At 35.9% G+C, this 27,063-nt stretch overlaps 2 protein-coding genes across 13 annotated transcripts in view; one reads left to right on the top strand and one right to left on the bottom strand.

Annotated features, from left to right (window-relative positions):
• The window catches only part of ppp2r2ca (protein phosphatase 2, regulatory subunit B, gamma a), a 43,321-nt gene extending 38,894 nt beyond the window's left edge, over positions 1–4,427 (bottom strand). For 2 of the 4 annotated variants that reach the window (XM_073909951.1, XM_073910862.1), the window contains exons 1-2: positions 4,279–4,427; positions 1,785–1,861 (exon numbers count right to left, since the gene is read on the bottom strand). The gene's annotated coding sequence lies outside the window, so the exon portion shown is untranslated. The remainder of the gene's footprint in view (positions 1–1,784; positions 1,862–4,278) is intronic. The other 2 variants (XM_073908909.1, XM_073910356.1) reach the window with 1 other exon arrangement.
• Positions 90–27,063, top strand: pde5aa (phosphodiesterase 5A, cGMP-specific, a). Of its 9 annotated transcripts, none has more exons than XM_073949445.1 (23): positions 90–283; positions 5,398–5,448; positions 6,729–7,107; positions 9,783–10,398; positions 13,560–13,649; positions 14,662–14,736; positions 15,842–15,931; positions 16,631–16,768; positions 16,944–17,011; positions 19,070–19,154; positions 19,411–19,483; positions 21,979–22,151; positions 22,353–22,403; positions 22,638–22,784; positions 22,894–23,019; positions 23,219–23,313; positions 23,915–24,002; positions 25,386–25,486; positions 25,577–25,654; positions 25,899–25,962; positions 26,095–26,169; positions 26,276–26,359; positions 26,512–27,063. In XM_073949445.1, exons 3-23 carry the CDS (start codon positions 6,779–6,781, stop codon positions 26,632–26,634), a joined length of 2,769 nt encoding a protein of 922 aa, XP_073805546.1. In that variant the 5' UTR covers positions 90–283; positions 5,398–5,448; positions 6,729–6,778; the 3' UTR covers positions 26,635–27,063. The 9 variants fall into 9 exon arrangements, with proteins under 9 accessions (XP_073805546.1, XP_073805547.1, XP_009305135.1 ...); XM_073949446.1 differs by having other exon boundaries at positions 5,398–5,540; XM_073949444.1 differs by lacking the exon at positions 90–283 and adding an exon at positions 3,961–4,011.

Genomic DNA, 27,063 nt, shown 5'->3' with positions numbered 1-27,063 from the left:
GCCTCCTCCTTGCTCAGCCAATCAGTGTTCAGCCATCCTGCAGAGCCCCTCCCACTGCAGGTGACAAGAGGAATGAGCCTGGAGAGAAGAGTAGATGGGGAAATCAAGAGAGATGGAGGCTAGTGCATCTGTGTTGCAGAGGAGCCACAGATATTCACTGGAGATGTGCTGCGAGGAGACTGACGGGAAAGGGGGAGAGATGTCATCTGAAATGGGAATAAAGGAAAGGGGAGATGCTGATTATAAAAATGCAGATAACGGAAGGATAAGACGCACGTTGGAGGTAAGCAATAGATTTGAATGAATGTGAATTTAGATTTAACTGAATAAAAGTGGAGAGACTAGAGAAGATTTATAGTGGATATGGTGGATGCTCTGAAACCTTGTTGAGTTGCTCCCCCTAGTGTTTGTAAAAATTAAAGGGATAGTTCATCCAAAAATTGTCATCATTTAATTAGCCTTACAGCAAGAAGGTCGCTGGGTCGAGCCCCAGCTGGGCCAGTTGGCATTTGGCATTGGTGTGGGTTTCCTCCAGGTGCACCGGTTTCCCCCACATGTCCATAAAACATGTGCTAGATAAGTTGGCGGTTCATTCCGCTGTGGCGACCCCAGATTAATAAAAGGACTAAGTTGAAAATGAATGAATGAATGAATGAATGGTTCGAAACCTATTTGAGTTTTTTTCTACTGTTGAACACAAAAGAAGATATTTTGAAGAAAGCTGGAAACCTGTAACCATTCACTAGCATTGAATTTGCTTTTCCTGGCCATGAAGTTACAGGTTTTTGTCTTTCTTCAAAATATCTTTTTTATTGAAGATTTGAACAAAAGAAAGAAACTCATAAAAATAAATAGTGAGTAAATTTTGGTTTTGGGGTGATCTTTAATGCGAAGTAGGATGGAGGTTAGGATTTATACCACAATAACAACTGTCATAATCATCGTAAATAAGCCAGCAGGCAGATATTAGAATAAGAGTGCAGAGGTCAGGTTGAAGCAATAAACATATATTTTTTCTCCATATGGATTGATTTTTAATAATAATTAATAAACCTTTAAACACAGACCTGTTGTGATTCTGGGGTTGTTTAATTTAGTTGAACCCATTTATTTTTGCATTAAATCCACTTTTGTTTTCTTTTTTTAAGTCAGTTAAATTAATTCATTTATTTTATTTTCGGCTTAGTCCCTTTATTAATCCGGGCTCGCCACAGCGGAGTGAACCGCAATCTTATCCAGCACATGTTTTAGGCAGCGGATGCCCTTCCAGCCGCAACCCATCACTGGGAAACACACATAAACTCTCATTTACTACGGACAATATAGCTGACCCAATTCACCTATAGCGCATGTCTTTGGACTTGTGGAGGAAACCCACGCCAACATGGGAAGAACATGCAAACTCCACACAGAAATGCCAACTGACCCAGCTGAGGCTCGAACCAGCTACCTTTTTGCTGTGAGGCAATCGTGCTATCCACTGCGCCTAAGTAATTCATTCATTCATTTTCTTTTTGGCTTAGTTCCTTTATTCATCTGGGGTCGTTAGAGTGGAATAAACCGCCAACTTATCCAGCATATATTGTTACGCAGCGGATACCCTTTCAGCTGCAACCCATCACTGAGAAACATCCATACACACTCATTCACAACAGTCAATTTTAGCATCCCCAAATCACCTATACCACAAGTCTTTGGACTTGTGGGGGAAACCGGAGCAACCGGAGGAAACCCACGCAAACACTGGGAGAGCATGCAAACTCCACACAAAAATGCCAACTGACCTAGCCAAGGCTGGAACCAGCGACCTTCTTGGTATGAAGTGACATTGCTGCCCACTGCGCCATCGCATCGCCCACACCTAAGTCAGTTAAAAAGACAAATAAAAAAAAAAACATTACCCATAATGCTGTACAGCAAATTTTACCAATCAGGGAGAAAAGCAAGTGCATACCAAAACATACTTAGCTCGATCGACTCTCATGCAGCAACTTCATATTTAAATTTAATTGCTTAACAATTAAATTGTTTTATAAAACATTTTTTGCTGGTTCGAGCCTCGGATGGGTCAGTTGGCATTTCTGTGTGGAGTTTGCATGTTCTCCCCGTGTTTGTGTGGGTTTCCTCCGGGTGCTCCGGTTTTCCCCACAGTCCAAAGACATGTGGTATAGGTGAATTGGGTAAGCTAAATTGTCCGTAGTGTATGTGTGTGAATAGGATTGTATGGGGGTTTCCCAGTGATGGGTTGCAGCTGGAAGGGCATCTGCTGTGTCAAACATATGCTGGATAAGTTGGCGGTTTAATCTGCTGTGGCAACCCCTGATTAATAAAGAGACTAAGCTGAAAAGAAAATGAATAAATGAATGAATAAATGAAAATGTTGTAGAAATGACTGAGAAGGGAATAATTATTTACAATGCTACTCTTAAGGAAAAATTACTTTATAAATAACAGATATGAGATTCAATTATATGGGACATTCTACCAGAAACGAAAATTTTTCACTTATAAAATGTGAAAGGACCTGACTTAAGCTAGTTGTCTTAAAAAAATCATACAAAAACAAGCATAAATTCATATATTCGATGACAGAACGCATTCCTTGATCACCCTCAGCTTCTCCTCCGTCAAATGATGTCACTTCCAAGTCATAGCCTTCAAGGTGTATTGCACACATTTTATGTTAAATTTAATGCAAATATGACAGGAATGACCAAAACACGGGGGCAATTGTAAATTTATTTGTATTATATATCTGTAGTATTTATTAGTAGAATTCATTTATAATTTCATGTTTTTTAAGTCAATTGGTGAATGATAACAACTTAAACTTTGCTATTTCTGAAGTATATGTTTTAAATTAATTACAGTTTTTACCAAAACAAAACTATTAAAGCTGTCGGTTCAATTGGGCTGAGGACAAGAACAATGAGGGTTTGTAAACTTGTAAAGTGTTTTTAATAAAGAACACAAAATCTGAGAACCAAATGAGTTACATATTCCTTAACAGAACAACTCACAGAAATCAACCATCAGTCCACTTTAGGAATTTTTGGGATGAAATAATTTTTATTTACTGTATTTCTGTTTTCATTTCAGGGGCAGATAATGCACATTTCTAGTAGAATGTCCTATATATATAAAAGGTTTTCTTTTAAAGGTCTGTACATTTACATTTAGAAAACATTATTAGATGAGACTTAATTGGTGTATCACAGCATTATATATATAAAAAAAAACCTACCAACAATCAGTATTGAATTTGATTGCCGGTCAAAAATGGCATAGGAGGGTTGACAACATTTGGGTGGTTTTCTAACGTAAACTTTATACTGAACAACTATAGAACAAAACATGACTGTGTGCTCCTACTCCATTCAGTTAGCAGTGGCTAATACGCATGGGATGATAACAGTTTTCAAGGTATACCGCGGTTTGGAAAAGCAGAGGTTTTAAACCATGTGGGTGAGAGGAGGGCAATGTTTTGAAGTGATCCGGTTGTGGTTCTGTGACTGCTTGTGTTGGCTACTGTTTTGTTAAAATTATGACAGTTAAAGTGGTTAATTTCAATTTAAATAAATTTAAATTAAACAAAAATTTTATCTAATATTTTGAGCGTTTTTTGTGCGTTTTGAACAGCTTTTGGGCTGGAAAATTCAGTTATATCTCGCAACACTGCCAACAATTTTTAGATAGGCCTACTACAAGTAAAGATTTCAGAAACCTGTGGTGTCTGAAAATAAGTTTCCTCATACTCCCATTTGTTCAATTATTTCTATTTAAATTATTATTATTTTATGAATAATTATTTCATTATTTTACAATAAAAATAACTTTTCCATAAAAGTAAAAATGAATCTTCACAAAGCTGGATAAACATGCTTATATTAGAAGAAATTTTCAGACGACGTTTAACGTTAGAGGCCTTTTGTATGTAAACTCTCCAAGTGTTCACCCTATAGCAGTAGCACAGAGATGTAAGCAGCACTAGTTTCACACGACTGAGCAAAGGTAAACGAGACCTTAATAGCACTGGCGATTTAATGATAAAATAAGATAGACTTTAATTTATAACGTAGAGCGTGTAGGGTTGCTGTTTTTAAAACCTATTTGAAGGCTATTTTAGTAACGTTGTAGCAGCGAATTTAGTTTAGTCAGTTATATTTTAGGCCACGAAGTTAGCAGAGAAGAAATTATGTAAACGTCGCTTAAACATGTTATAAAGCTGTATAAATGCACAATATTAAAGTTATTGAGACTATAAATGTGCTGGCTTACTTGTACAAATGTGGGCTGAGGAATCATGCAATATTCAGATCTTAGAAAGTTCGGTAGGTTCGTCCATCTATAGGTCTTTGCCTTTGGTATTGTCGTGTCCGTTTTGTATCAGTATTTTATTTTCCAGAGTAAGGCTACCACTAGAGGCCGCTAGTATCAAATACATTTTCAAAGATATACTGACAGGACTATTTCATTTTCAATAGCCTATTGCTTAAGCAATTTGAACAAATAAATAAATAAATACAAATCACATATCAAGCATACAAGTTCATGTTTGGATTTCACAAATATAAAAATATATGTCATATAATAAAGCATGATAATTACAAATATGTACACATATATGTTTGAATATATTAGCTATATATTTCACATTCCCATATGGGGTTACAAGGAACTCTGGTGTCCTCTTTTAAATGTGTGGCTTATCACGTTGCACTGCATTTATTTGCGGCACCGAAACTTTCATGGGAGAAGTGCTTTCTAGAAAAAAAAAAATGCAAGATCCTCTTTTTTTTTAAAAGATACAGGGAAATTCTTCATGATGACACTTTAAGACTAAGTTATGTTTGGATGATTACGTAATCTGTTATAATAGACAAATATCATGGATATAATAAGTTTTATTGGGTACATCTTGCTAGTACCAAGGCTGACCAACTTTGATTACATAACTACCTTTATTCTTAGATTCAACAAGGTGCTATAAACATTCCTCAGAGATTTTGGTCATCTGAGTATAGGTAATTTATTGCATGTTCAAGAAAGCAATCTGGGATGATTTGAGGTTTAATGTGTATTATCCTGCCGGAAGTACCTATCAAATTTAGTGACCACAATGTGGTCATAAAGTAATGAATATGAGCAGCAACAACAGTCTGCGGCATTTAAATAAAGTTCTGTTGGTATTAAAAGACCTAAAATTAGCCAAAAACTTTGTTTCACGCCATTACACCAGCAGCAGCCTGAATTATTGATAAAAGGCAAGACTCTTGTTCTCATAAAATGAGAATCAAAATTCATGAGACTGGGTGAATTTTTTTTTTTGTCTTAGGTTTTCAAGTTTCAGTAAACCTGTGTGATTTGAAGCTTCTGTTTTCTCTTCTTAACCGACAGGAATGGCCCAGCTGTGCTCTTTTTCTGCTGCTGTTGCTCATCTGCTTCAAGGTTTGACATGTGTTTCTGTTGATGACAGACTGTAAACTTTCTGTCTGCTCAAACCAGTTTGGTCATATATCTAATCAGATATTTGCAATAAGGTGAAAATTCTGTCATCAGTTACTCACACTTCATTCATTCATTCATTCATTCATTCATTCATTCATTCATTCATTCATTCATTCATTCATCCATCCATCCATCCATTCAATCATTCATTCATCCATCCATCCATCCATCCATCCATCCATCCATCCATCCATCCATTCATTCATTCATTCATTCATTCATTCATTCATTCATCCATCCATCCATCCATCCATCCATCCATCCATTTATTCATTCATTCATTTATTAATTCATTCATTCATTCATTCATTTATTAATTCATTCATTTTCTTTTCGGGTTATTCCCTTTATTAATCTGGGGTCGCCACAGCAGAATTAACTACCAACTTATCCAGCACACTATATGTTTTACGCAGCGGATGCCCTTCCAGCCGCAACCCATCACTGGGAAAACTCACTCTTTTCTTGTTTAAAATTTAAAAAGCGATTTATGATTTTTTATCTTCTGTTAAGCACAAAAAATATTCTCAAGAAAGCTGAAAACCTGTAACCACTGACTTCCACAGTATTTGTTTTTCCTGAATGGATGAGTATGGTTACGGCTTCTTCTTTTGTGTTAAACAGAAGAAATAAACCATGTGAGGGTGAGTTAATAGTGAGTGAATTGTTTTTTTTTTTACTATCCCTTTAACAAACAGTACCTAATAAATTGGCCTGTGTCTATACTTTCATTACCAACACCCACTATTGTTCATATAATTATCTGTTATATATTTATTTAACCAAATTCCAATAAAAGTTTAACATTTTTACACATGTTTATACCTTAATAAACAGCCACTAATTGGTTAATAGTGTGGCCTCATGCTCTGTAGTCTTTAATCAGTTAACGTTTTTCCGGGTTTGGATTGTGTGGTGTTTGTCTATTTACAGTACTGCATGTCCACTTGACATTTTCTAATAGCCTTTTAGCAGGTAGCGAGGACAAAAGTCAAGGGTGCAAAGTCATTAATAGTTTGCTAGGACACTAATCCCGTTCCCTGAATGGGCAAAACAGGGCCTTTTCTTGTTATCAGGATTAGTTTTATGTAACAGATTAGCCTCCACTGTGTAGAGTTGGGATGTTAGTGTAGGCAGTGACAGAAAAGCTTAATCCTTTGACCTGACTCAGACCAAAAGCAAGCATCAGTGCTTTTCATCTCTCTTTATTGCACTTTCAGGAAGTTCCATCTACTCAGGGGTCTGAATCTTTTATTGGAGAGACGAAAGCATGCCGTGCCTGCATACGGAGTCTCTGCCCTCTTTGCAAACTGAAAGCAGGTATGGAGTTGCCTCTTCACGCAGGGGGTCTCAAGGGTCCAGGTCCAAATCAGGGAAAAAAAGGAAAAGTGGAGAGAAATCTACACGTGTGGAGAGGAATGAGATTGAGAAAGAGCAGTGTGCCATAACCAGTGCTGCATGGTTCTTCACGCCGCTCTGGGTCCCAGGGGCCAAAACCCAGAGGCTGGGATTCAGGATGGGAAAGGAAAGTGAGAAAGTGAAGGCATGGCTGGATGATTATTCAGATTCTGCCAGATCTTACTTCAGCAGATCCTCTAGGTGAGAATGATTATGTTCTATTTAATTAAGTATATCCGTTTATTCAGTTTCTTGAGAAAAACGACTCTTAAAAGCACCTGATCATGTTTTTGGTGGTTCTGGGTTGAGTAAGAATTTTTTAACAATTAAATGATTGTACAGTATATAATGTTGCTTATACCTACCTACACTGTTAACTCACTGTTATTTCTTGTAGAGTCTACAGTAGCCTACTGGCAACAGTTCAGTGAATCAATTACAGCAAATACACTTTATCAGAAATATTCCATTTTGTTGTATAAGTATTTACAGTATTGTATATTTGCTGAAGTTTGCCATGCGCGCTTGCGGTTGTAAAGACACTTCTTTGGTGCGTCAATCTTGTCAATGCTATTATTCAAAAAGGTAATGATTCGCACTCATCAAGTAATTGCTTCATACTATTTTTATTTTTTCTTCTTACATTCTTCGGGTGATTTTAAGACAGAGCTGAATTTTCAGCATCATTACATTTCAGCATCATTAACAGTATTATTAGGAAACAAAACAAACCTTGTCCAGGAGTAAAGCCTCAAACACAACATCAAAGCACTATTTCAGCATAACAGCAACAAGAATCAGTCCAAGGCACTTTCGAGTCCCTTACCCAAAGAGCACTGACCATATATGTATATATATATATTTTTGAGCTTACCCCAGAGCGCTTTTTGTTCGTTTTTTTCTGGACTATTTCAGCATATCAGGGTTGCTTCTGTAATAATTAGGAGTAGTTAATATTAGTGTATCACATAAACTTAGTCTGGCTGGGCTGGTTGGCATTTCTGTGTGGAGTTTGCATGTTCTCCCTGTGTGTGCGTGGGTTTCTTCTGGGTGCTCCGATTTCCCCCACAGTCCAAAGACATTCGCTATAGGTGAATTGAATAAACTAAATTGTTCAAAGCGTATGAGTGTGTATGGGTGTTTCCCAGTACTGGAATGTTCCATATGCTAATATAGTTGGTGGTTCATTCCACTTTGGTGACCTCTGAAATAGAGCCTAAGCCAAAGGAAAATGAATGAATGAATGAACATAAACCTTAATGAAACCTTCATCTTGAGAGACACTATAAATCAGGGGTGCTCAACCCTGTTCCTGGAGATCTACCTTTTTACAGAGTTTATCCCCAACCCTGATCAAGCACACATGAACCAATTAATTAGGAAATGAACAGCACTTGATAATTACAGGCAGGTGTGTTTGATATAGGTTGCAGCTAAAATCCGCTGGAAGGTAGGGTTAAGCACCTCTGCTATAAATGATCTCATATACACCGTTTGATGGATAAACTGGTCGAACAAAAATGTGTTTTAAAAGGACAGTTCACCCTAAAAGGAACCCTCTCACCCTCTTCTTGCTCCAAACCTGAGTTTCTTTAATTTGTTAAACACAATGGAAGCCTGATAACTAATCCTAATGAGTACGGTGAACTTAATTCATTTGAGTAAATTAAGCAATTTGAACACAGTAAAACCCAGTAAATGAAGAGAACTCAAACCAACTGAGTACTGTAAAACCCAATAAGTTAAAGCAACTCAAACCGCTTGAGGAAACCAATTGCTACAAACCATTTGAGTTAAAAAACGTATACGTGTATATATGACTCGAGTACTGTGAACGTACTCCATTCAAGTTGAAGTACTGAGGTATTTAGTTAACTCATTTCATTCCCTTCAACACTGAGTTCAAAACTCTTTTCAAATGAGCAGAATTACCTTTCAGTAAATTTTGAAATAACTACACTTGATAAAGTTGACTTAAAGTTTCTTATTTTGGGCTCAGCATTTTGTGTGAGCTATCAGCTATATGAGTGAGGATCTTAAATGCAGTCCTACTGACCACACATGCTAAACATTTCTTTTTTTTAAATTAGTGTCTTTATATCACATTCATCCATAGCTTTGCTCAAAATGATTCTACTGTAATAAAATGATTATAATGCTTTTAATTTATTCATGATTTTAATGGTAAAAACTGTAAAATTCATACAGTAAAAATATATAACCTGATTAACAGTAAGTTTTATATATATATATATATATATATATATATATATATATATATATATATATATATATATATATATATATATGGTGAATAAGCATTAATGAGCTTTCCCAGTATTCCCTGCATGACACTATGGTTCTTTTTCATTTTTTTTCTCTTCACTTGTGTCCTTTAGAGTTTTATCTAACATCATTGTGCCGCTTTAATTTTATGCTTGTTACACTGTTGGTGTTTATCAAATTTATGACCTTCAATAAGTATGTTTCTCTGCTTCGGAGCCATTGCTGCGGTGGCCTGGGAGCATTTGGGGGATCGTGCCTTGCTCAAGAGACTCACTTCAGCCGTGGTATTTAGGGTGGTGAGAGCGCTGGATATTCACTCTTACCACCCACAATCCCTGCCAGAGCTGGGATTCGAACCTGCGATCTTCAAATCACAAGTCCAACTCTCTAACCATTAGTTTTTGTCTTTTAAACGAAGATTTGATCTGTAGATGTAATTAAATCCAAAACATTAGTCTATTACACCATGAAATACTAAATTTATTTCAAATCTGGCAACCACAGCTACCAGTGTTTTACTGTAAATTTGTCAGATTTAATGTGGCAGTGTAGTGTCATTTATCCTGCATATCTGTCTGTTCTCTTCTTAGAAACTGGATGAATGGCTGTGCAGAAAGAGCCCAAGCTGCCCAAACCCTCATCACAGAGCCGAGGTCTAAGACGACAGTTCTTGGCCGCCGGAGAGTGTCACATCCTATGTCTGGTCCATCTCGAGCTCTCGTCCACCCTGTCACGATGCAAAGACCACAGTCCTGCCTCTCTGTCCATCAGACTGATCATCCTGAGAGTTTGGACCAGGGCGGAGGTCATTTTCCTCGATCATTACAGCCTATACACTTTACATTTTCACCCTGTCGGTCGAGATCAAGGTGTTCAAGTTTTCTGGGCTCCCCAAGACCTGCGGGACAGTGTAGAAGAGGCGAGTCCTGTGCCTTCATGATGCAGCTCTTCAGTGGTCTGATTGGAGCTCTACAGGACAAAAACCTGCATCTTCAGGTCCTGCAGCACCTCTGTGAGGTCACTGAGGCTCAACGCGTCAGTCTCTCGATGACAACGGTAGACAAAACAGGTGGAAAGTGTTTAGGTCCCGTCCTTCAATCAGATGCAGACTCTGTTCACAGCAACGCACAGACCAAATGGAACAAGTCCATTATGGAATATGTAGTCAGGACTGGGAGACCTCTTACCGTCAAGGATGCCCATGAGGTACAGTATGAGGGATGTTCTTGTCTAAACCTTCTCCAAGTCATTTCAGGTCACTGATGAATGTCCAGGATTTCCCTTGTAACAGAAGTGCTAATTGCTCAGTCATTTCAGGACAGATCTAAAGTTCACTGCCCTCGAAACAGAGCGTTAATTCAAGATGCTGTACTGTACACTTTCCTAATGAGGCAGGTTATTCAGAGCTCATCTAGAGCTTTTAACAGTTTAACTTCTTTAAACCTGGAAGGACTTGAATGGTCTTACTAAGGTCATACAGTAGTAATGGTAAATGTGCAAACAAATACTCATATAGTGACATCACAATGGCATTTTTTAATTGAGCATTTTGTATTAAAGAGGCAAAGTAGGCCTATATTTAGTGCTGTTGTTTGTAATTTATATTACATTATTGCAGTTTTGGAGGATGATAATGTTATAATATATGGATAAAAAAGCTGTAAGCTGATATATAGATCAATATGGAATCTGCTTATACCATACTTTAGAACAGTGCTTCTCAACCACGTTGCTGAAGGACCACCAGCACTGCACATTTTCCGTGTCTCTTTAACCAAACACACCTGATTTGGATCATCAGCTCATTAGCAGAGACTAAAAGACATGTAATGAGAGAGACAGACAAAGAAGACATCCAAAACATGCAGTGTTTGTGGATCTCCAGGAACGTGGTTGAGAAACACTGCTTTAGAATATAATGTTGCGAAGCCAAAATGCGATTTAAAATATTTAATTTTAGTTTTTAGTTTTTTTCATTTTATTTTATTTAGACAAAGTAGTCGAAATACATTAATGTTCATTTATTTGTCTAAACACATTAACAAGAAATTGCTAAAAGCTAAAATAAACTACAAATAAATATAGGCTAAAACACATCATAGTACCACTTCACCCTAAAGACCACAATGGAAATAAGTTTTGTTTTTAAAACTTTATTCTGCTATCCTTGACAAATTAGCTGTATTTACTTATTGTTTTGTCAAATAAAAAGAAACAAAGAGAAAGATAGTATGAAAAACAGATGTTCATCCAGGTTTGATAAAAAATAAACTTCAATTATTTAGAAATATTTTCTTGAAATTGATCGTACACAATGAAATACAGTATTTAATGCTGAATGGAAGCATATACCACTGATGGTACTGCAAAGATATGAGATCAGCATGAATAATGTATTATTGAATAACAGTTTCAGTTTGTACCTTTATAACAACATTTTATGGTCACACACAATTTATACAGTTGAAGTCAGAATTATTAGCCCCCCTTTGAATTTTTTTTCTTATTTAAATATTTCCTAAATGATGTTTAATAGTCTTGTCTAATGTCTAATGTTTAAAGTCTTATTTGTTTTATTTAATCTAGAATAAAAGCAGTTAAAAAAAAATATTTTAGGGACAAAATTATCAGCCCCTTTAAGCTAATTTTATTTCTATTGTCTACAGAACAAACCATTGTTATACAATAACTTGCCTAATCACCCAAACCTGCCTAGTTAACCTAATTAACCTAGTTAAGCCTTTAAATGTCACTTTAAGCTGTAAAGAAGTGTCTTGAAAAATATATTGTCAAATATTATTTACTGTCATCATGGCAAAGATAAAATAAATCAGTTATTAGAGATGAGTTATTAAAACTATTATGTTTAGAAATGTGTTGAAAAAAATCTCTCCGTTAAACTGAAATTGGGGAAAAAATTAAACAAGGGAGCAAATGATTCAGGGGGGCTAATAATTCTGACTTCAACTGTATATATTCGGAAAGGTGGCTACTCCAAAGCTCCAAAAATGCCAATTTATTAAATTAAAAATGCCGATACTAGGCATGGGACGATAACCTGTTTCAAGGTTTACTGCGGTTTGAAATAGTCAAGGTTTTAAAACTGCAAAAGTTTTTCTTTCCTACTGTATAATATGTAGATTAATTTTATTTTATTTTTTTAACAACTGCTTCATTCAGATTTTTAGCCATTTAACCGCACGTCGTTAAGTTATGCACAGACACAAATTGAGTTTTATTTACTTATTATTTGAATTTATTTTTATTAATTAAACCAAGAATATAAAGTATTTTTAGAAACATATAATAATTTGCACATCACACTTTAGCTGCCAGCTTCTTGCATCTGTGCTTTTTTTACTGCAGGCGGTAAAATCTTTCTGTGATTGGTCATGTTTCGCGCTTATTTGTTTTACTGTATTTTGATTTACAGCAAATTAAAAATACTGTATTTTATGGCGCAAGTTTACTGTTCCAAAATATTTTACATTTTTTACAATAAAATATATTCTGTTCAATAAGGGAAAAAATGTTTTTTATCTTTTACCAGAAAATTAAAAAAAGAATATATTTAGACCAGGAATCACTATAGCGTGAAACAGTTATCATATCATCAGAATCTCATGCCTAGCTGATACAGGGCATGTAACATTTCAAGCACACTGGCTCTTCATATATATATATATATTTATATATATATATATATATATATATATATATATATATATATATATATATATATATATATATATATATATATATATATATATATATTTATATTTGCTGTTTGACTGAACCTTATTTTAAAAGCTTAATGTACACACTGTCACAGAGAAACAGAAAGAAAGTTATTTCAAAGATCAAACATCAGATGAGAAGTGTCATACAGGAAGATCCAGAAATATCAATTTCTCACAGTTTTTTCCACTGTAAATCATACAATGACATGTTCTCTTCCTCTTCCAAAATCTGTAAATATAACACCAGTTTTTCAGTGTTGCAGTATATCACGCATCTTTATTTTTTTCATTATAGCCGAGTGTGTGGGAATGAGTGGTGAGACTGTGTGTACTTGTCAGTCTTTATATGCTCTGGGGCATTTATGTTGGAAGAGAAATCCTTTCCTTCACTAAGCTTTAAATCCTGATCTGGCACTGTGACAGCTGACAGAATGTGAGCTGAGAAGAGAAACAGACTGATTAGAGTATTGTGTTTCAACTAGTATCTCTCTCTCAAAAACATGTCACTTTGCTGTAATCTTTTGCACTCCTTGAGGCTTTGTTTAAACTTCACGGTTTACTATTCATAAAATCATAAAACAAACAAGCAGACTGTCATCACTGATTCTTTCAACTGTGTTTTTATAGGACCCAAGATTTCAGGTTGAATTATATGAGGGAGAAGAAGACAGACCCACGAGTGTTCTCAGCGTGCCCGTCTTGAACCACAAGAAGGAGGTTGGACTTTTATAGATTATCTATAATTCTATTTTCATAATAATGAATAATGAGAAACACCAAACTCGAAGGGGTGTTCATAAAACTGTCATGAAACCTGTATAATCATTCTATTGTCATATTATTAATGAATAATGGGTAACACTTTACTCTAAGGAGTGTTCATAAGACTGTCATGAAACTGCCTGTTTTCATAAAGCTGTATATTCAGGGGATATTTAGTGTCATTTACTGAGTTATGACATTTTATTGGCAAAGATGACATTGTTTGTTATAACAACATGACATAGATTGCAACCAGTCTTTATCTTGTAAACCAGTCTTATAATATTAACTTGTCATAAATCTGTCATAAACATGATTGTCAGAGGGCCATTATAATTGTGTCATGAATATGTTTCTAATCATACAGGGTTTTGACTATTTGTCATTCTCATAAAACTTTACTAAACATTACTCTGTCAAATTAATTTTAGGAGCGTTATTAATATTTAATGACATTTTAATGAAAACTTGTACGACTGTAGAGGTAAAAAATATTTTTTTTACCTCTACGAATCTGCTCAATCTTGCAGATTCGCACTCTATGACATCAGAAAGCTCCGACCCTTCCTATCTGAACATGCAGCTCAACTCCTTGTTCAAGCTCTTGTTCTCTCCAGACTGGACTATTGCAACTCTGTTAGCCAGGCTTCCAGCTAACTCTATCAAACCTCTTCAGCTGCTTCAGAACGCAGCAGCACGAGTGGTCTTTAATGAACCTAAAAGAGCACATGTCACTCCGCTGCTCATCCGTAAGCACTAGCTGCCAGTTGCTGCTCGCATCAAATTCAAAGCTCTGATGTTTGCTTACAAAGCGACGTCTGGCTTAACAGCTGAGCAACCATGTCGCCAATATTTTCTTTACATTTATGAATTATAAAGGTTTCACGACAGTCTTATGAACACTCCCTTCAAGTAAAGTGTTACCGAATAATGTTCAATAATGTTTTTGATGGGCTGTATTTGGCAGGTTATTGGTGTTGTCTTGGCTGTGAACAAAACCAGAACATGCGCAAGCAGCTTTTTCTCTGAGCAAGATGAAAAAGTAAGTATGGATCAGTAATAAGCAAAATAAACCTATGGATTTTTTAATACTATAAAAAATGCTGAGTTTTTTAAGCTAAATATAAAATATAGTCCAGCTCGACAGTTTGATTAAATTTTGATTTCAAAAAATAAACAAAAATAATAAAAATAACCCCTAACAATAGGCATTATGAGACCTTGATCCTTGCTCTGTTGACTTTTGATGTGAAAAATTCACCTCTGCTGTTTATTATATTAATAATTATATTTTATTAGTTTGAAATAATATAATGGGTAAGCTAATGAATTGGGTAAGCTAAATGTTCATACTGTATGTGTGTAAAAGAGTGTGTATGGATGTTTCCCAGTGATGGGTTGTGGCTGGAAGGGCATCTGCTGCATAAAACATATGCTGGATAAGTTGGCGGTTCATTCCGCTGTGGCGACCCTAGATTAATAAAGCGACTAAGCCGAAAATAAAATAAATGAATGAATAAGAAATAATATATGGAGAAATAAATCAAAAAATGTACTGGCAGTTTTATAGCATAAGCTTTTTGTACTGTAACATGCAACACCAACCCAAACAATATATTACTTTAAACTACAGACTAAAAATGTCAATAAAAGGCACTTTTTTGAAACTTTTGAGATAAAAAGAAATAATTGTTGGAAGAAAGATCAACATCCCATAATGCAATTCAAAAGCTACTTTTACAGATATTTTTTACAGTGTTGGTTTAAAATAGCTCCTACATCCAGTGTTGTGCTTATACTGTATATATAATTATGTTGATTTACGTAGCACCGGGGTTTTGACATGACATTTCATTCCACCGTATGTCCACACATGTAGCGGAATGACAATAAAGCTCTACTTGACTTGACTTGACTTTAGGCTAAATCTGAGGTTAAAGCATTCCCCACTGTACTAATGGTGAGACAGCTTGCAGACCCCTGTTGCACACACACCTTTTACCGCAGGCCTTATCTTTATCAGCCTTTTTTTACTTTTAGGAATTCCAAATGACTTATTTAGGGCAAAAAGACAAGGTTTGGAGTGAAAAAACAAATGCCTTAAATCATTTCCAGCCTTAAAGAATGGGCCATGATTTTACCTGCAGGTGCTGTCATCACACATGATGCTGTTCGGACTGATCCTGGAAAACCATCAGTTGTGTGAGAGTTCTGAGCAAGAGAACAAACGCAACCAGGTATCACACAGACTTCACATTGATCAAGTTAAATAACATAAACATGAGGAATGTGACAACATAATAACATGGAGGAAATGCACAGTTATAATTTCACTCTTAAAAAGTACTGTGTTGTGAAAGTGATTGCAACACCAGCTCTGATCCTATGGGCTATATGCACCGCTAGTGTTTTACAGCCAATGATAAACTTCCGGTAAAAGCTTAATGTGACTATTATCTTTTTCATAAGGTTGCTTTTATAGCATTGATATTGTGTTGTAATTAAAATACAATCAGTTAAATAAACTTTAGCATTATTTAGTTGTTTAAGCATAAAATGAGATGAAAGACAGTGTAACTGCTAGCGCCGTCAGTAGCAGGAGGCTAACCAAGAAACTCCATTGAAAATACTGGGGTAAAATAAACTGTCATATTTTAAAGACATGGCAGGGGAAATGTAGTTTAAAGCAGTGCTTCTTGTTCGGTCTGAGACCCACTTCATATTGAATATCTATCAGGCAGTGAAGATTCCTGAATTTTAAGGAAATCAGACCTTAAACGTGGCAATTTTATCATGGAAAGAGTTCACCGGAAGCCCTGAGGCTGGCTGGCTGGCTGAAAATGAAAAGCCCATGTGCAAACACCCCATTGTTACTTTAAGAACTCCTCATAAAATTGATCCTTTTTATAATTCACTGTTGTGGATTTGATTGACAGGTGCTGTTGGAGTTGGCTCAGCTGGTGTCACATGACTATCCATCTGTGGACGCCATGCTCGGTGAACTGGCTGCCGTTATTCTACCAATTACAAAAGCACAATTCTGCACTGTTTTCATTTCAGATGACAGCTCCACGGTAGTACACAAGTCAATACAATTAATTGGATGATTGCTAACTTTTAAAACCAAAAAGGATTTGTTTATTTGCATGCTTATAGTAATGGTTTTAATCTTGTTGTCCTAAATAATCTTCTTATATGAACTACTAAGAAGCTGATACTGATAGATTCTTATTTATTGTTGACTTGCAGAGGCTTTTCTCAAGGATGGTCCGTATAGAGTATGAGGAAATCGAATGTTCTGTTCATTGTTCCTCAAGGTAAGTGAAATAGGGTTTCTTAAATCTTAATTCATTAGCTTTTAGACAATTTGTCCTCATAAAGGACTCAAATTAGAGCAGGAGGTATTCAGTGTTGTATTTTTTGTGTTGTTTTTTAGTACAATCAGTAGAGTTAAATTTAATAGAGTTAAATTTTAGTTTAAAAGAAACTGAACATTAAAGTGAGCATTGGAAGTTTGTTTTGTTTTAATCTGGTATTATTTTTATCAATTTCACAGAAAACAAGACACAATAATAAGACACAAAACAATAATCACAACATAAAAGTAAATGTATCCTGAATTAAGAATCTGTAGATCAGTGTTTCTCAAACACAATCCTAGAGGACCAACAGTACTGCATGTTTCAGAGTATAGTCATTACAAGTCTTTCATTCTCTGCTAACGAGCTGTTGATCTAAATCAGGTGTGTTTGGTTAAGGAGAAAATATGCCGAGCTGGTGGTCCTCCAGCATAGTGGCTATTAAACACTCCATTTAGACCTGGGAAAAAAATATATAATATACTATATAATAATATAGGCGAGGCAGTGGCGCAGTAGGTAGTACTGTCGCCTCACAGCAAGAAGGTCGCTGGGTCGCTGGTTCGAACCTCGGCTCAGTTGGCGTTTCTGTGTGGAGTTTGCATGTTCTCCCTGCTTTCGCGTAGGTTTCCTACAGGTGCTACGGTTTCCCCCACAGTCCAAAGACATGTGGCAAAGGTGAATTGGGTTGGCTAAATTGTCCGTAGTGTATGAGTGTGTATGTGTGTGTATGTGTGTGGATGTTTCCCAGAGATGGGTTGCGGCTGGAAGGGCATCCGCTGCGTAAAAACTTGCTGGATAAGTTGGCGGTTCGTTCCACTGTGGCGACCCCGGATTAATAAAGGGACTAAGCCGACAAGAAAATGAATGAATGAATGAATAATAATATATCCATTATAAAATATACAATGGATAATCCTGGAAAACAAGCTTTTTTTACAGCATGATTAGAAGGTAAAAAAATAAAGAAATATAATTTTCACAGAACAGCTGAAGTGTTCAGAATTGAAAATTTGTTTATTGTTTATTTACACTTTTTTTTTCTTCTGTTAAACACGAAAGAAGAGACGTGTCATAAATGTCAAGCTGATAACCATTGACTTCCATAGCATTTAATGTATGTCATTGGCTACCTGGCTACTGCAACTGGCAACATTTTTCAAAACATCTTCTTTTGTGTTCAAAATCAAGAAATTCAAACAGATTTAAAACAATTGAAGGATTAGCAAATGATGACAGAATTTTAATTCTTTGCAATTTTGAGAATTGTTAAGCTTTTTTGTCAACTTAAGTCAAAGGTAATGGAGATCAGTGCGATGTTGCATTGTGAAGCTTTAAATTACTGTTAATATAACTTTCTATACCGTGAACACATTGATTTATTGTGTTTCCTTTTAATTAAATACTCATAAATTGACACGGTGGCTCAGTGGTTAGCAATTTCACCTCACAGCAAGAATGTTGCTGATTCAAGCCCTGGCTGGGTCAGTGAGCATTTGTGTGTGGAGTTTGCATGTTCTCCTTGTTTTCTTGTTTGCTTTGGTTTCCCCCATAGTCCGAAAACATGCGCTATAGATGAATCAGGTGAAATGAATAAACTAAATTGTCCGTAGTGTATGAGTGTGAATGAGTGTGTATGAATGTTTCCCAGTACTGGGTTGCAGCTGGAAGGGCATCCGCTGTGTAAAACATATGCTGTAATAGTTGGCTGTTCATTCCACTGTGGCGACCCCTGATGAATAAAGAGACAGAAGGAAAATTAATGAATGTATTCTTTACTTGGTTTTAAAAAGTGTTGAATTGGCTTTACTTACAGAAAGCGAGGCAAAAGTACATCATCATTTGTTCACAATTACCAAAATAAGAGTTAGTTTGTTTTGATTGAGCCCATTATGTTGAAAATAACACAGAGTTCAGTATTACTTATTTAGCAAACCAAAAAAGAATGTACTTTAGTGTACTTACGCATACAGTGAATTTTTAGTAAGTGTAAAATATGCAACTCTTGCCTTTTAGGGATTGTGACACTGACGACGTCAGCTACATCTATGCAATGCATGTGCAAAACTCAATGGAGACGCTCAATATTGTCAACCGGCCTGTAAGTTGATTTGATTGATTCGTTTGCTATAACTTAGGAATTTCAGTAGAAGTATAGGTAAAGATACTTTTCCTAATTTATTAAATTAGATCACGTGTTAACTTTGAAACCTGTGACTGCTTTTTTCATAGTTTTTCTTCCTTTTTTATTAATCTTGTTTCCTGGAAAACCATATCAGCATTTGACCAAAAAGTACCTCATATGTGGGATTTTCCATGTTCGTACGTGACATGTGCTGTTTTTGTGTGTTCTTCAGATTTCCATGGTCTCTCCGATTAGAAGTTTGATTGGTGCTCCTCTGAGAGGCAAACAGAGCAGTAACGTCATAGGTAAATATTCACATTCTTATATTGTTCTGTCGAACCAAAGCCATCATGATTTCCCACAAGAACATCTAGCTCAAGTCGTTCTCTTTTATAACGAGGGAGATAATATTATATTATACTGCATACTGAGAGGATGGAGCTAAGCTTTTAACATGGGATAGATTTATTTAGTTCATACTGATTTTAATCTTGGAAAAATCTGTGTTGTAGAGATCATTTCTGAACATTTATAACAGTTGAATTATTTAATGGCGTGTTTTAACTATGTGGCAAAAATAATCACCAATGAAGTAAATACCTAATCAATGATTTTATTAAGTTTAGAAACAAATACAACAGGCAATGTATCTGCATGGAAAATAAATGTACAAAGTTGATGATGATGATGATATATACAAACTGTAATATAAAAGTAGTGGGCTGCAAATATTACTATGAAGAGCCCTTTCTAAAGCTCAGGAAAAATAAAGACCACTTTATTATCAGTTATTATCAGTAATCTGCATTTGTCATTGATAGTTTCTGAGGAAAAAAGGCATAGTGATTTAGTAGTTACTGTTACCTTACAGCAAAAAGGTTGCTGGTTCTGGTTGTGTGGAGTTTGCATTAGAGGATGACGTCGGAGTGGATTTTTACTCCTGTCCCATTCCTCTCCCACAGAAAGAAATCTTGTCCCATCCCACTCCTAGAACAAAATAAAAAAATAATCCTTTCTCATCCCGCTCCTGGTAAAATGACCCCCTACTCCCATCCCACTGTTTAAAATGACCCCCGCTCCTGTACTGCTCCCATATATTTTTTTCTACTTTTAGTTTTTAGGCATTACATAGAATTTGATTTAATCTGCTCCCCATCTTGTTTTAGACCAGCTGCTGAGTTCCTGTTTCTAGATTTTCTTGAGATCAGTTACAGTAAATAAAAAAACAGTACATACTGTAGTTCACAGCTGCATTTTATTTAGCTGCATTGATTCTGCTTTTATAGAGAAAGTTAGGCACATGGAAATGTTAACAGCAGATACTCCAGTCTTCTCCACTCACCACCAAACATGCATACAATAATTATTCTTGTTTCAATTCAATTCATTATATTTAATTTACTTTGGATGAAAACAAAGATGACTCCCAAATCTGAATCTGACAGAAAATGAAGAGCACACAGTACAGAGTACACGCCTACTCTCTAAAATAAAATCTGACAAGTGTCTTTCACATATATTTGGAATAAGCATGTGTAAGTAATTTAAAGCAGTCATATCTTCGTGTTTTTTATTTGGGATGTAGAATGCAGGGAAAGCGGCCGTATAGAGAGACACTGCAGTGCTGGTGAAGATTGTGGCTGTTTACAGCGGTTTGCCGGATAAATCTAAATTTGTAGCTAAATGTTAGCTGTGCCAAACAGCATTTCCCGTTGTTTACCTCCTTGTTTATGTTCTTGCTACAACATACCGTTAACACTAGAAACTGTGCAAATAATAGATCAATTTTAACAAATAAAAATACTCACAATCCACAGCTTCGTCAGTTGGAGGAGTTTTTAGCCAAATCCAGCAGTGAACTGAGAGAGATTTTGGAAGCTGTCTTTTGTCAAATGCTAGCTATATATTTTTCTATAATTCTCTTGAGCATAATTAAAATAGAATTGTAAGCTCTTCTGTCTTTATGTTGTGTCTTTTGGAAGCTCAAATACAGAAACAGAACAACCTCTGTGGATATAGCAGAATTTGAAAGGCATTTAGCTTTCTCTTCTATAACATTACAGCGCCTCTGGCCACATTGCTGCGTAGGGTGAATGCACATAGCCTGAAGTGTTTGCGATCTAACTTACCCAGATGTATCGTTTTTTAGCCTCCAAACTTTGTTTGCTGTAGGCTTTACTAAGCTTAATCTGTAAAAGCCAAGGTCTCCCTTTGCATTGAACTTTGAGCGTCTTACATTTCGAGATGTTGTTTATGTTCCCACAGCTACATTACACATCAACTAAAGTTTAAAATGTGATATCGTAGTGGACCACCCCTATGAAAAAATATTATTATGTACGTGATAATAATATTACATGAAAATATGAAGATCATCAGCAGTTTATAAAATAAAGCACATGTTACTTAAAACATAACTAGGAAGTTATTAACTCTTTATTTATTTCCACAACATATTATTGTAATAAATGTATTTAAGTTGATTCAGCCGTAAAAAAATAAAATAAAAAGAAATAATAATAATAATAATAAATAAAAAAATAACAATAAAAATGATGTAAATATGTAAATAATTACAATAAATGTAAAAAAATATTACTTTATATTCAAACATTGTACAAAATTCATATTCTCTGTCTTTCAATGTATATATGAACAAAAAGCTAGATATGCTTCAGTAGTGTGTTTCTTTACTCATACAAAAGTGGGCTAAGAAAAATATCTAAATCTAACATTAGCCCATGGGCCTTTGCGTTGGGCATCTCTAATCTGACAGTTTACACATTGCTTTGTCCAATAGGTGTGTGTCAACTGGTCAATAAAAGAATGGCTATCGCTGAGAGTGAAGCTTTTAGCCGAGCCGATGAGCACCTCCTGGAGGACTTTGCAGTATACTGTGCTCTTGGATTGCAAAAATTCAACACCCAGCAGACGGCAGATAAAACCAGAGTCAGGCTGGCTGTGACTAAAGAGGTAGGAAATGCCATCACATTTCCTTTTTTGAGTCACTGGAAATCACTTCATATTGTAAGATTAGTAAGCAAGAGATTTAAACGCTGACTCAACAATTACACAAAGCCAGGATTTAATACAGCTTTAAGCAAAGCATACGTTGTTTTGTTTCACACTCTGAATATATCTAGTGTGTGTGTGTGTGTTTGTTTGCACCAACAGGTCTTATCTTATCAAATCTCTGCTTCACAAGAAGAGATTAATGAATTAGAGGTAACTCCGCTTTTTAGAACTGTACTTCCTTTTATTTTGATCGAAAAAGTACCTCTAATCCTGCTGCATCTGCACATGCATTAACATATTGTGTAATTAACTATTGACGAAACAAAGGGGAACTTCTTGTGGTTATGGTCATTTAGTCTTGTGGTTTTGTCAGTTGCACTTCAAGAAAGGAAGTCATTTAAAAAAGACATATCGATAATCTCCCCTCGCATTTCTTTCCTTCAGGAGGCCGCCATCCCATCAGCAGATACCCTCTCTCTGCTTGATTTTGGCTTCAGTGATTTCGATATGTCGCAGAATGCCATGACTCAGGCTGTCGTGCGCATGTTTCTGGATCTCAATTTGCCACAGGAATTTAAAATCGATTACAAGGTTTCAAGTTGAATCACACTTTTATAACCAACGTCACAACAATCAAGCCTTGAGTAACTCTTGTGTAAGCAGTGGATCTAGAGTTTTTGTATGTCCGTTTGTTTTTCAGGCTTTGTGTCAGTGGGTTCTGAGTGTGCAGAAGTGCTACAGGAGCAATGTGGTCTATCATAACTGGAGTCATGCACTGCGCACCGCTCAGTGTATGTTTGCAATGCTGCAGACAAAGGAACTAAAGGTCAGTCTGTTGATAAGAGACTAGTTTAATCTCTTAAACCCCAGTAGTGCATGCTGGGTTAATAAGTTAAATGGTTTATTCTTTGAAAATTGGATTAGGCTAATTATTGGTTAATTAATCCCTGTCCTGACAAATCTCTGATATTTCGTTGCTTTTACACTCAGCGCGATTACTTAATATTTCTTGTGCTTTAATCCAGAGCAATTTGAGCAGTCTGGAGGTTCTCGCGCTCATGATTGCCAGTCTGAGTCATGATCTTGACCACAGAGGTGTGAATAACTCCTACATACAGAGGTAAATTCTGCTATTCCTACCAGAACTCAATTCTGACTATGGTGGCATTATAAACACCTGTCTAAAGTTCATTAATGCTGTGCAGCTTCATTTGACTGGTTTTGGAGCCATATTTAAATACTGCGTATATCCGCTTGTTAAGTGTGACGTCACGCAAAGCGGCTTTCGGATCCAAGTGCTCAATCTCACTGAATGGCGAGAGTCATCAAATGGTAATAATAAATGTTTACAAAGCCATGTAATACTTTCGAAAATCACGATCGCAATATATATATATATTTGTATATATGTCCATGCCTAATATCTGATGGCCAGAAAGGGATACATTTTTTATAAAATGGTAAAATTTAGCTGTTTGTGATGCAGCAAGTCCAGAGATTGTTATGTACACTATGAATTTATATAAAATTCCCTTTAAAGTGTGATAGGACTAATAAGTGGTCATAAACCAATATTTTCTCAATTCAAATGAGTAGCAGCTTGGACCTGGAAACAGTATTACACACGTCACCGATACGATCACGATACCGTCACGACTTAACAAGCGGATTATGTTTAAATTGACTCAATTTTATTTCATCCTTTCTGTTGTTTGTCTTAGGAGTAACCAGCCTCTGGCACAACTGTATGGTCAATCCTCCCTCGAGCACCATCATTATGACATGTGCCTTCTCATTCTTAACAACCCTGTAAGATCATGTAGCATAAATTAATCCATCCATCCATCCATCCATCCATCATTCCATCCATCTCAATCCTCATATCTTGCTATCTTCATCCATCTACCCATGCATCCATCCCCCATCCATCCATCCATATGTTTATTAATTCATTCATTTGTTTCTCCATCTATGCATACCCTTTTGTTTGTCTGTTCTACCATTTCTCCATACATTCATTCATCCACTCTGATTTTTGTAAAAATGTCTATTCAGTTCATATTCTCCCCCCACCCATCAATCCATCCTTCCATCTGTTTGTCCATCAATTCCATCCTTTTAGTTGTTCATCCTTACATCCATCCATCCATCCATCCATCCATCCATCCATCCATCCATCCATCCATTCATCCAACTGTGATCCACTAATTGGTACATTTGTCTATCTATCTATCTATCTATCTATCTATCTATCTATCTATCTATCTATCTATCTATCTATCTATCTATCTATCTATCTATCTATCTATCTATCTATCTATCTATATATATATATATATATATATATATTCAATTTTCTGTCCATCTGTTTGTCAATTCATGCATTAGTTTTCCATTCATCTATGCAATCATCCAACAATCCATTTGTCTATTGACCTATTATCAACTATTCATCCATTTGTCCATCCATCCATCCATCCATCATATCTTATTATCTTCATCCATCCATCCATCCATCCATCCATCCATCCATCCATCCATCCATCCATCCATCCATCCATCCATCCATCCATCCATCCATCCATCCATCCATCCATCCATCCATTTGTTAATCCATTCACTTGTTTCTCCATCTACGTTTACACCTTTTGTTTGTCCATTATTCCATTTATCTATCCATCCATCCATCCATCCATCCCTCCATCCATCCATCCCTCCATCCATCCTTCTATATATTTGCTCATCTATCCATCCATTCATTCATCCACTCAGATTTTTGTAAAAAACATCTATACATATTCTATTCATTCATTCATTCATTCATTCATTCATCCATCCATCCATCCATCCATCCCTCCATCCATTCTTTTTTAATCCATTCACTTGTTTCTCCATCTACGTTTACACATTTTGTTTGTCCATTCTTCCATTTATCTATCCATCCCTCCATCCATCCTTCTATATATTTGTTCATCTATCCAATTATTCATTCATCCACTTAGATTTTTGTAAAAAACATCTATACATATTCTATTCATTCATTCATTCATTCATTCATTCATTCATTCATTCATTCATTCATCCATCCATCCATCCATCCAATACTTTTGTCCTTACATCTATAATTCTCTTTATTCATATATTGACGTCCATGCGCATCTGTTCCATATATATCTCGCTCTTCTCTCTCAGGGCAGTCAGATTCTCAGTTCACTCTCAGTAAACGAATACATGGCCTGTTTGCAGATGATTGAGAAGAACATTCTGGCAACAGACCTTGCCATTTTTTTTGAGTAAGCTTATTTTTCTTTCCAAATCAAGCTGTAAACATGGATGTACAAAGAAAATATTAATGTGCTGAGTGTTTGTGTTTTTACCTATAGGAAGAGAACTAAATTCTTCAAACTTGCTGAGAATAACAGCTGTCTGTGGAAGGATGAAGGACACAGAGAACTCCTAAGGTACAAACATTTTAAATAACAATAACGCACAATATTCAAACATTTACTCATACAAACCACTATAAATCTACATATGTTGCTTATGACACTTACACATAGTAATTTTTTGCCTGTTTGCGCCGATCTGCAGTCATTTTATCTACAATAAGAAAAAAACAGCATGAAAACAGGAAACCCCAGCCACATTTGCTTGCTTATGACCACTTCCTGCTTCTATATTAACTGATGTTCTTGTTGTAAATAGGTCAATGCTAATGACAGCGAGTGACATATGTGCAATAACCAAACCATGGCCTGTTCAGAAGCGGGTGAGCATCTCCCACACACACATTCACGTGCGTGCAGATGCACTACAACCACGCATGCATGCAAACACACACACACACACACACATACATGCACATACACAAATGACTCGTTCTTTATCTCAACCTCAACAGATCGCTGAGCTTGTAGCAACTGAATTTTATGCGCAAGGAGACAGAGAGAAGCGTGAACTCAACATTCAACCCATTGTAAGTCAACCATCCTATTTCATCATTCTCTTTATACAGCAAGACAAGTAGCTTCAGATAAGTGTTGCAATCAGTTTGAATAATACGTTGAATCTCTTTCTCACAGGATGTGATGGACCGTGAAAATGCGTCTCGCTTACCTCAGATGCAGGTTGATTATATTGACGGGATTTGCTCACCGCTCTATGAGGTGAAGGCCTGCCCGCACACATCCTGTTACAAATGTGTGTCAGTGTGTGTGTCTAGTGAGACATTTCTGCTGCATTGCTGTGCCTCTGGGTGTTTCAGAAGAAGCAGAAGGTCTGTAGTGTGTTTACAGTTTCTTTGTGTCTGTTTTTTCAGGCCTTGGCTTTCATTTGTGAGTCCTGCTCTCCTCTGAAAGAAGGTTGTAGCAAGAACAGAAAACACTGGCAAGAAATGGTGGACGATAGAAAGGAGGACAACATTAAAGAACAAGAAAATTAAAAATATAAGCAAGTTAAAACTGAAATCCATCAAGAAAGGAAGCGGGACTCTAAGTTGTGTCTGATATTCAGATTTTAGTAATTATTTCTCATTTGCAAAGATGAAAAATGGTGCAACTGTATAACACATAGTCTTGAAGTATTAGGAAACTATCATAATCACTGGTGTCATGCTCATCTATTCTTGATCTTTACGTTTTTTAACATTACACAAAGTTGACCAGCTTTGTCATACTCGTGGATCGATGAATAAAAATAAATGAATAAATCATCATTTATTATTTTTAATATTGTGTTGAAATGTTTCAGAAAATATATTGATAATCTTTATGCTTTAAAATAGGATCACTTTTAATTCAATTGTTTTGAAAAGCTGATGTTGTTGTTGAAGGGATTTCCAATAAAAATATATATATTTTAATAAAAAAAA

Source organism: Danio rerio, chromosome 1 (assembly GCF_049306965.1).
Source record: "Danio rerio strain Tuebingen ecotype United States chromosome 1, GRCz12tu, whole genome shotgun sequence".
Classification (NCBI taxonomy): domain Eukaryota; kingdom Metazoa; phylum Chordata; class Actinopteri; order Cypriniformes; family Danionidae; genus Danio; species Danio rerio.
This window is presented reverse-complemented; position numbering and strand designations above follow the sequence as displayed.

Bases quoted from the DNA above. Each gene is read 5' to 3' on its own strand.
- pde5aa (XM_009306860.5), top strand. From the start codon at position 6,779: ATGCCGTGCCTGCATACGGAGTCTCTGCCCTCTTTGCAAACTGAAAGC. The intron at 24,003-25,385 runs GTAAGATCATGT...CTTCTCTCTCAG, and splicing joins TTCTCATTCTTAACAACCCT to GGCAGTCAGATTCTCAGTTC. The intron at 26,360-26,511 runs GTGAAGGCCTGC...CTGTTTTTTCAG, and splicing joins TTTGCTCACCGCTCTATGAG to GCCTTGGCTTTCATTTGTGA.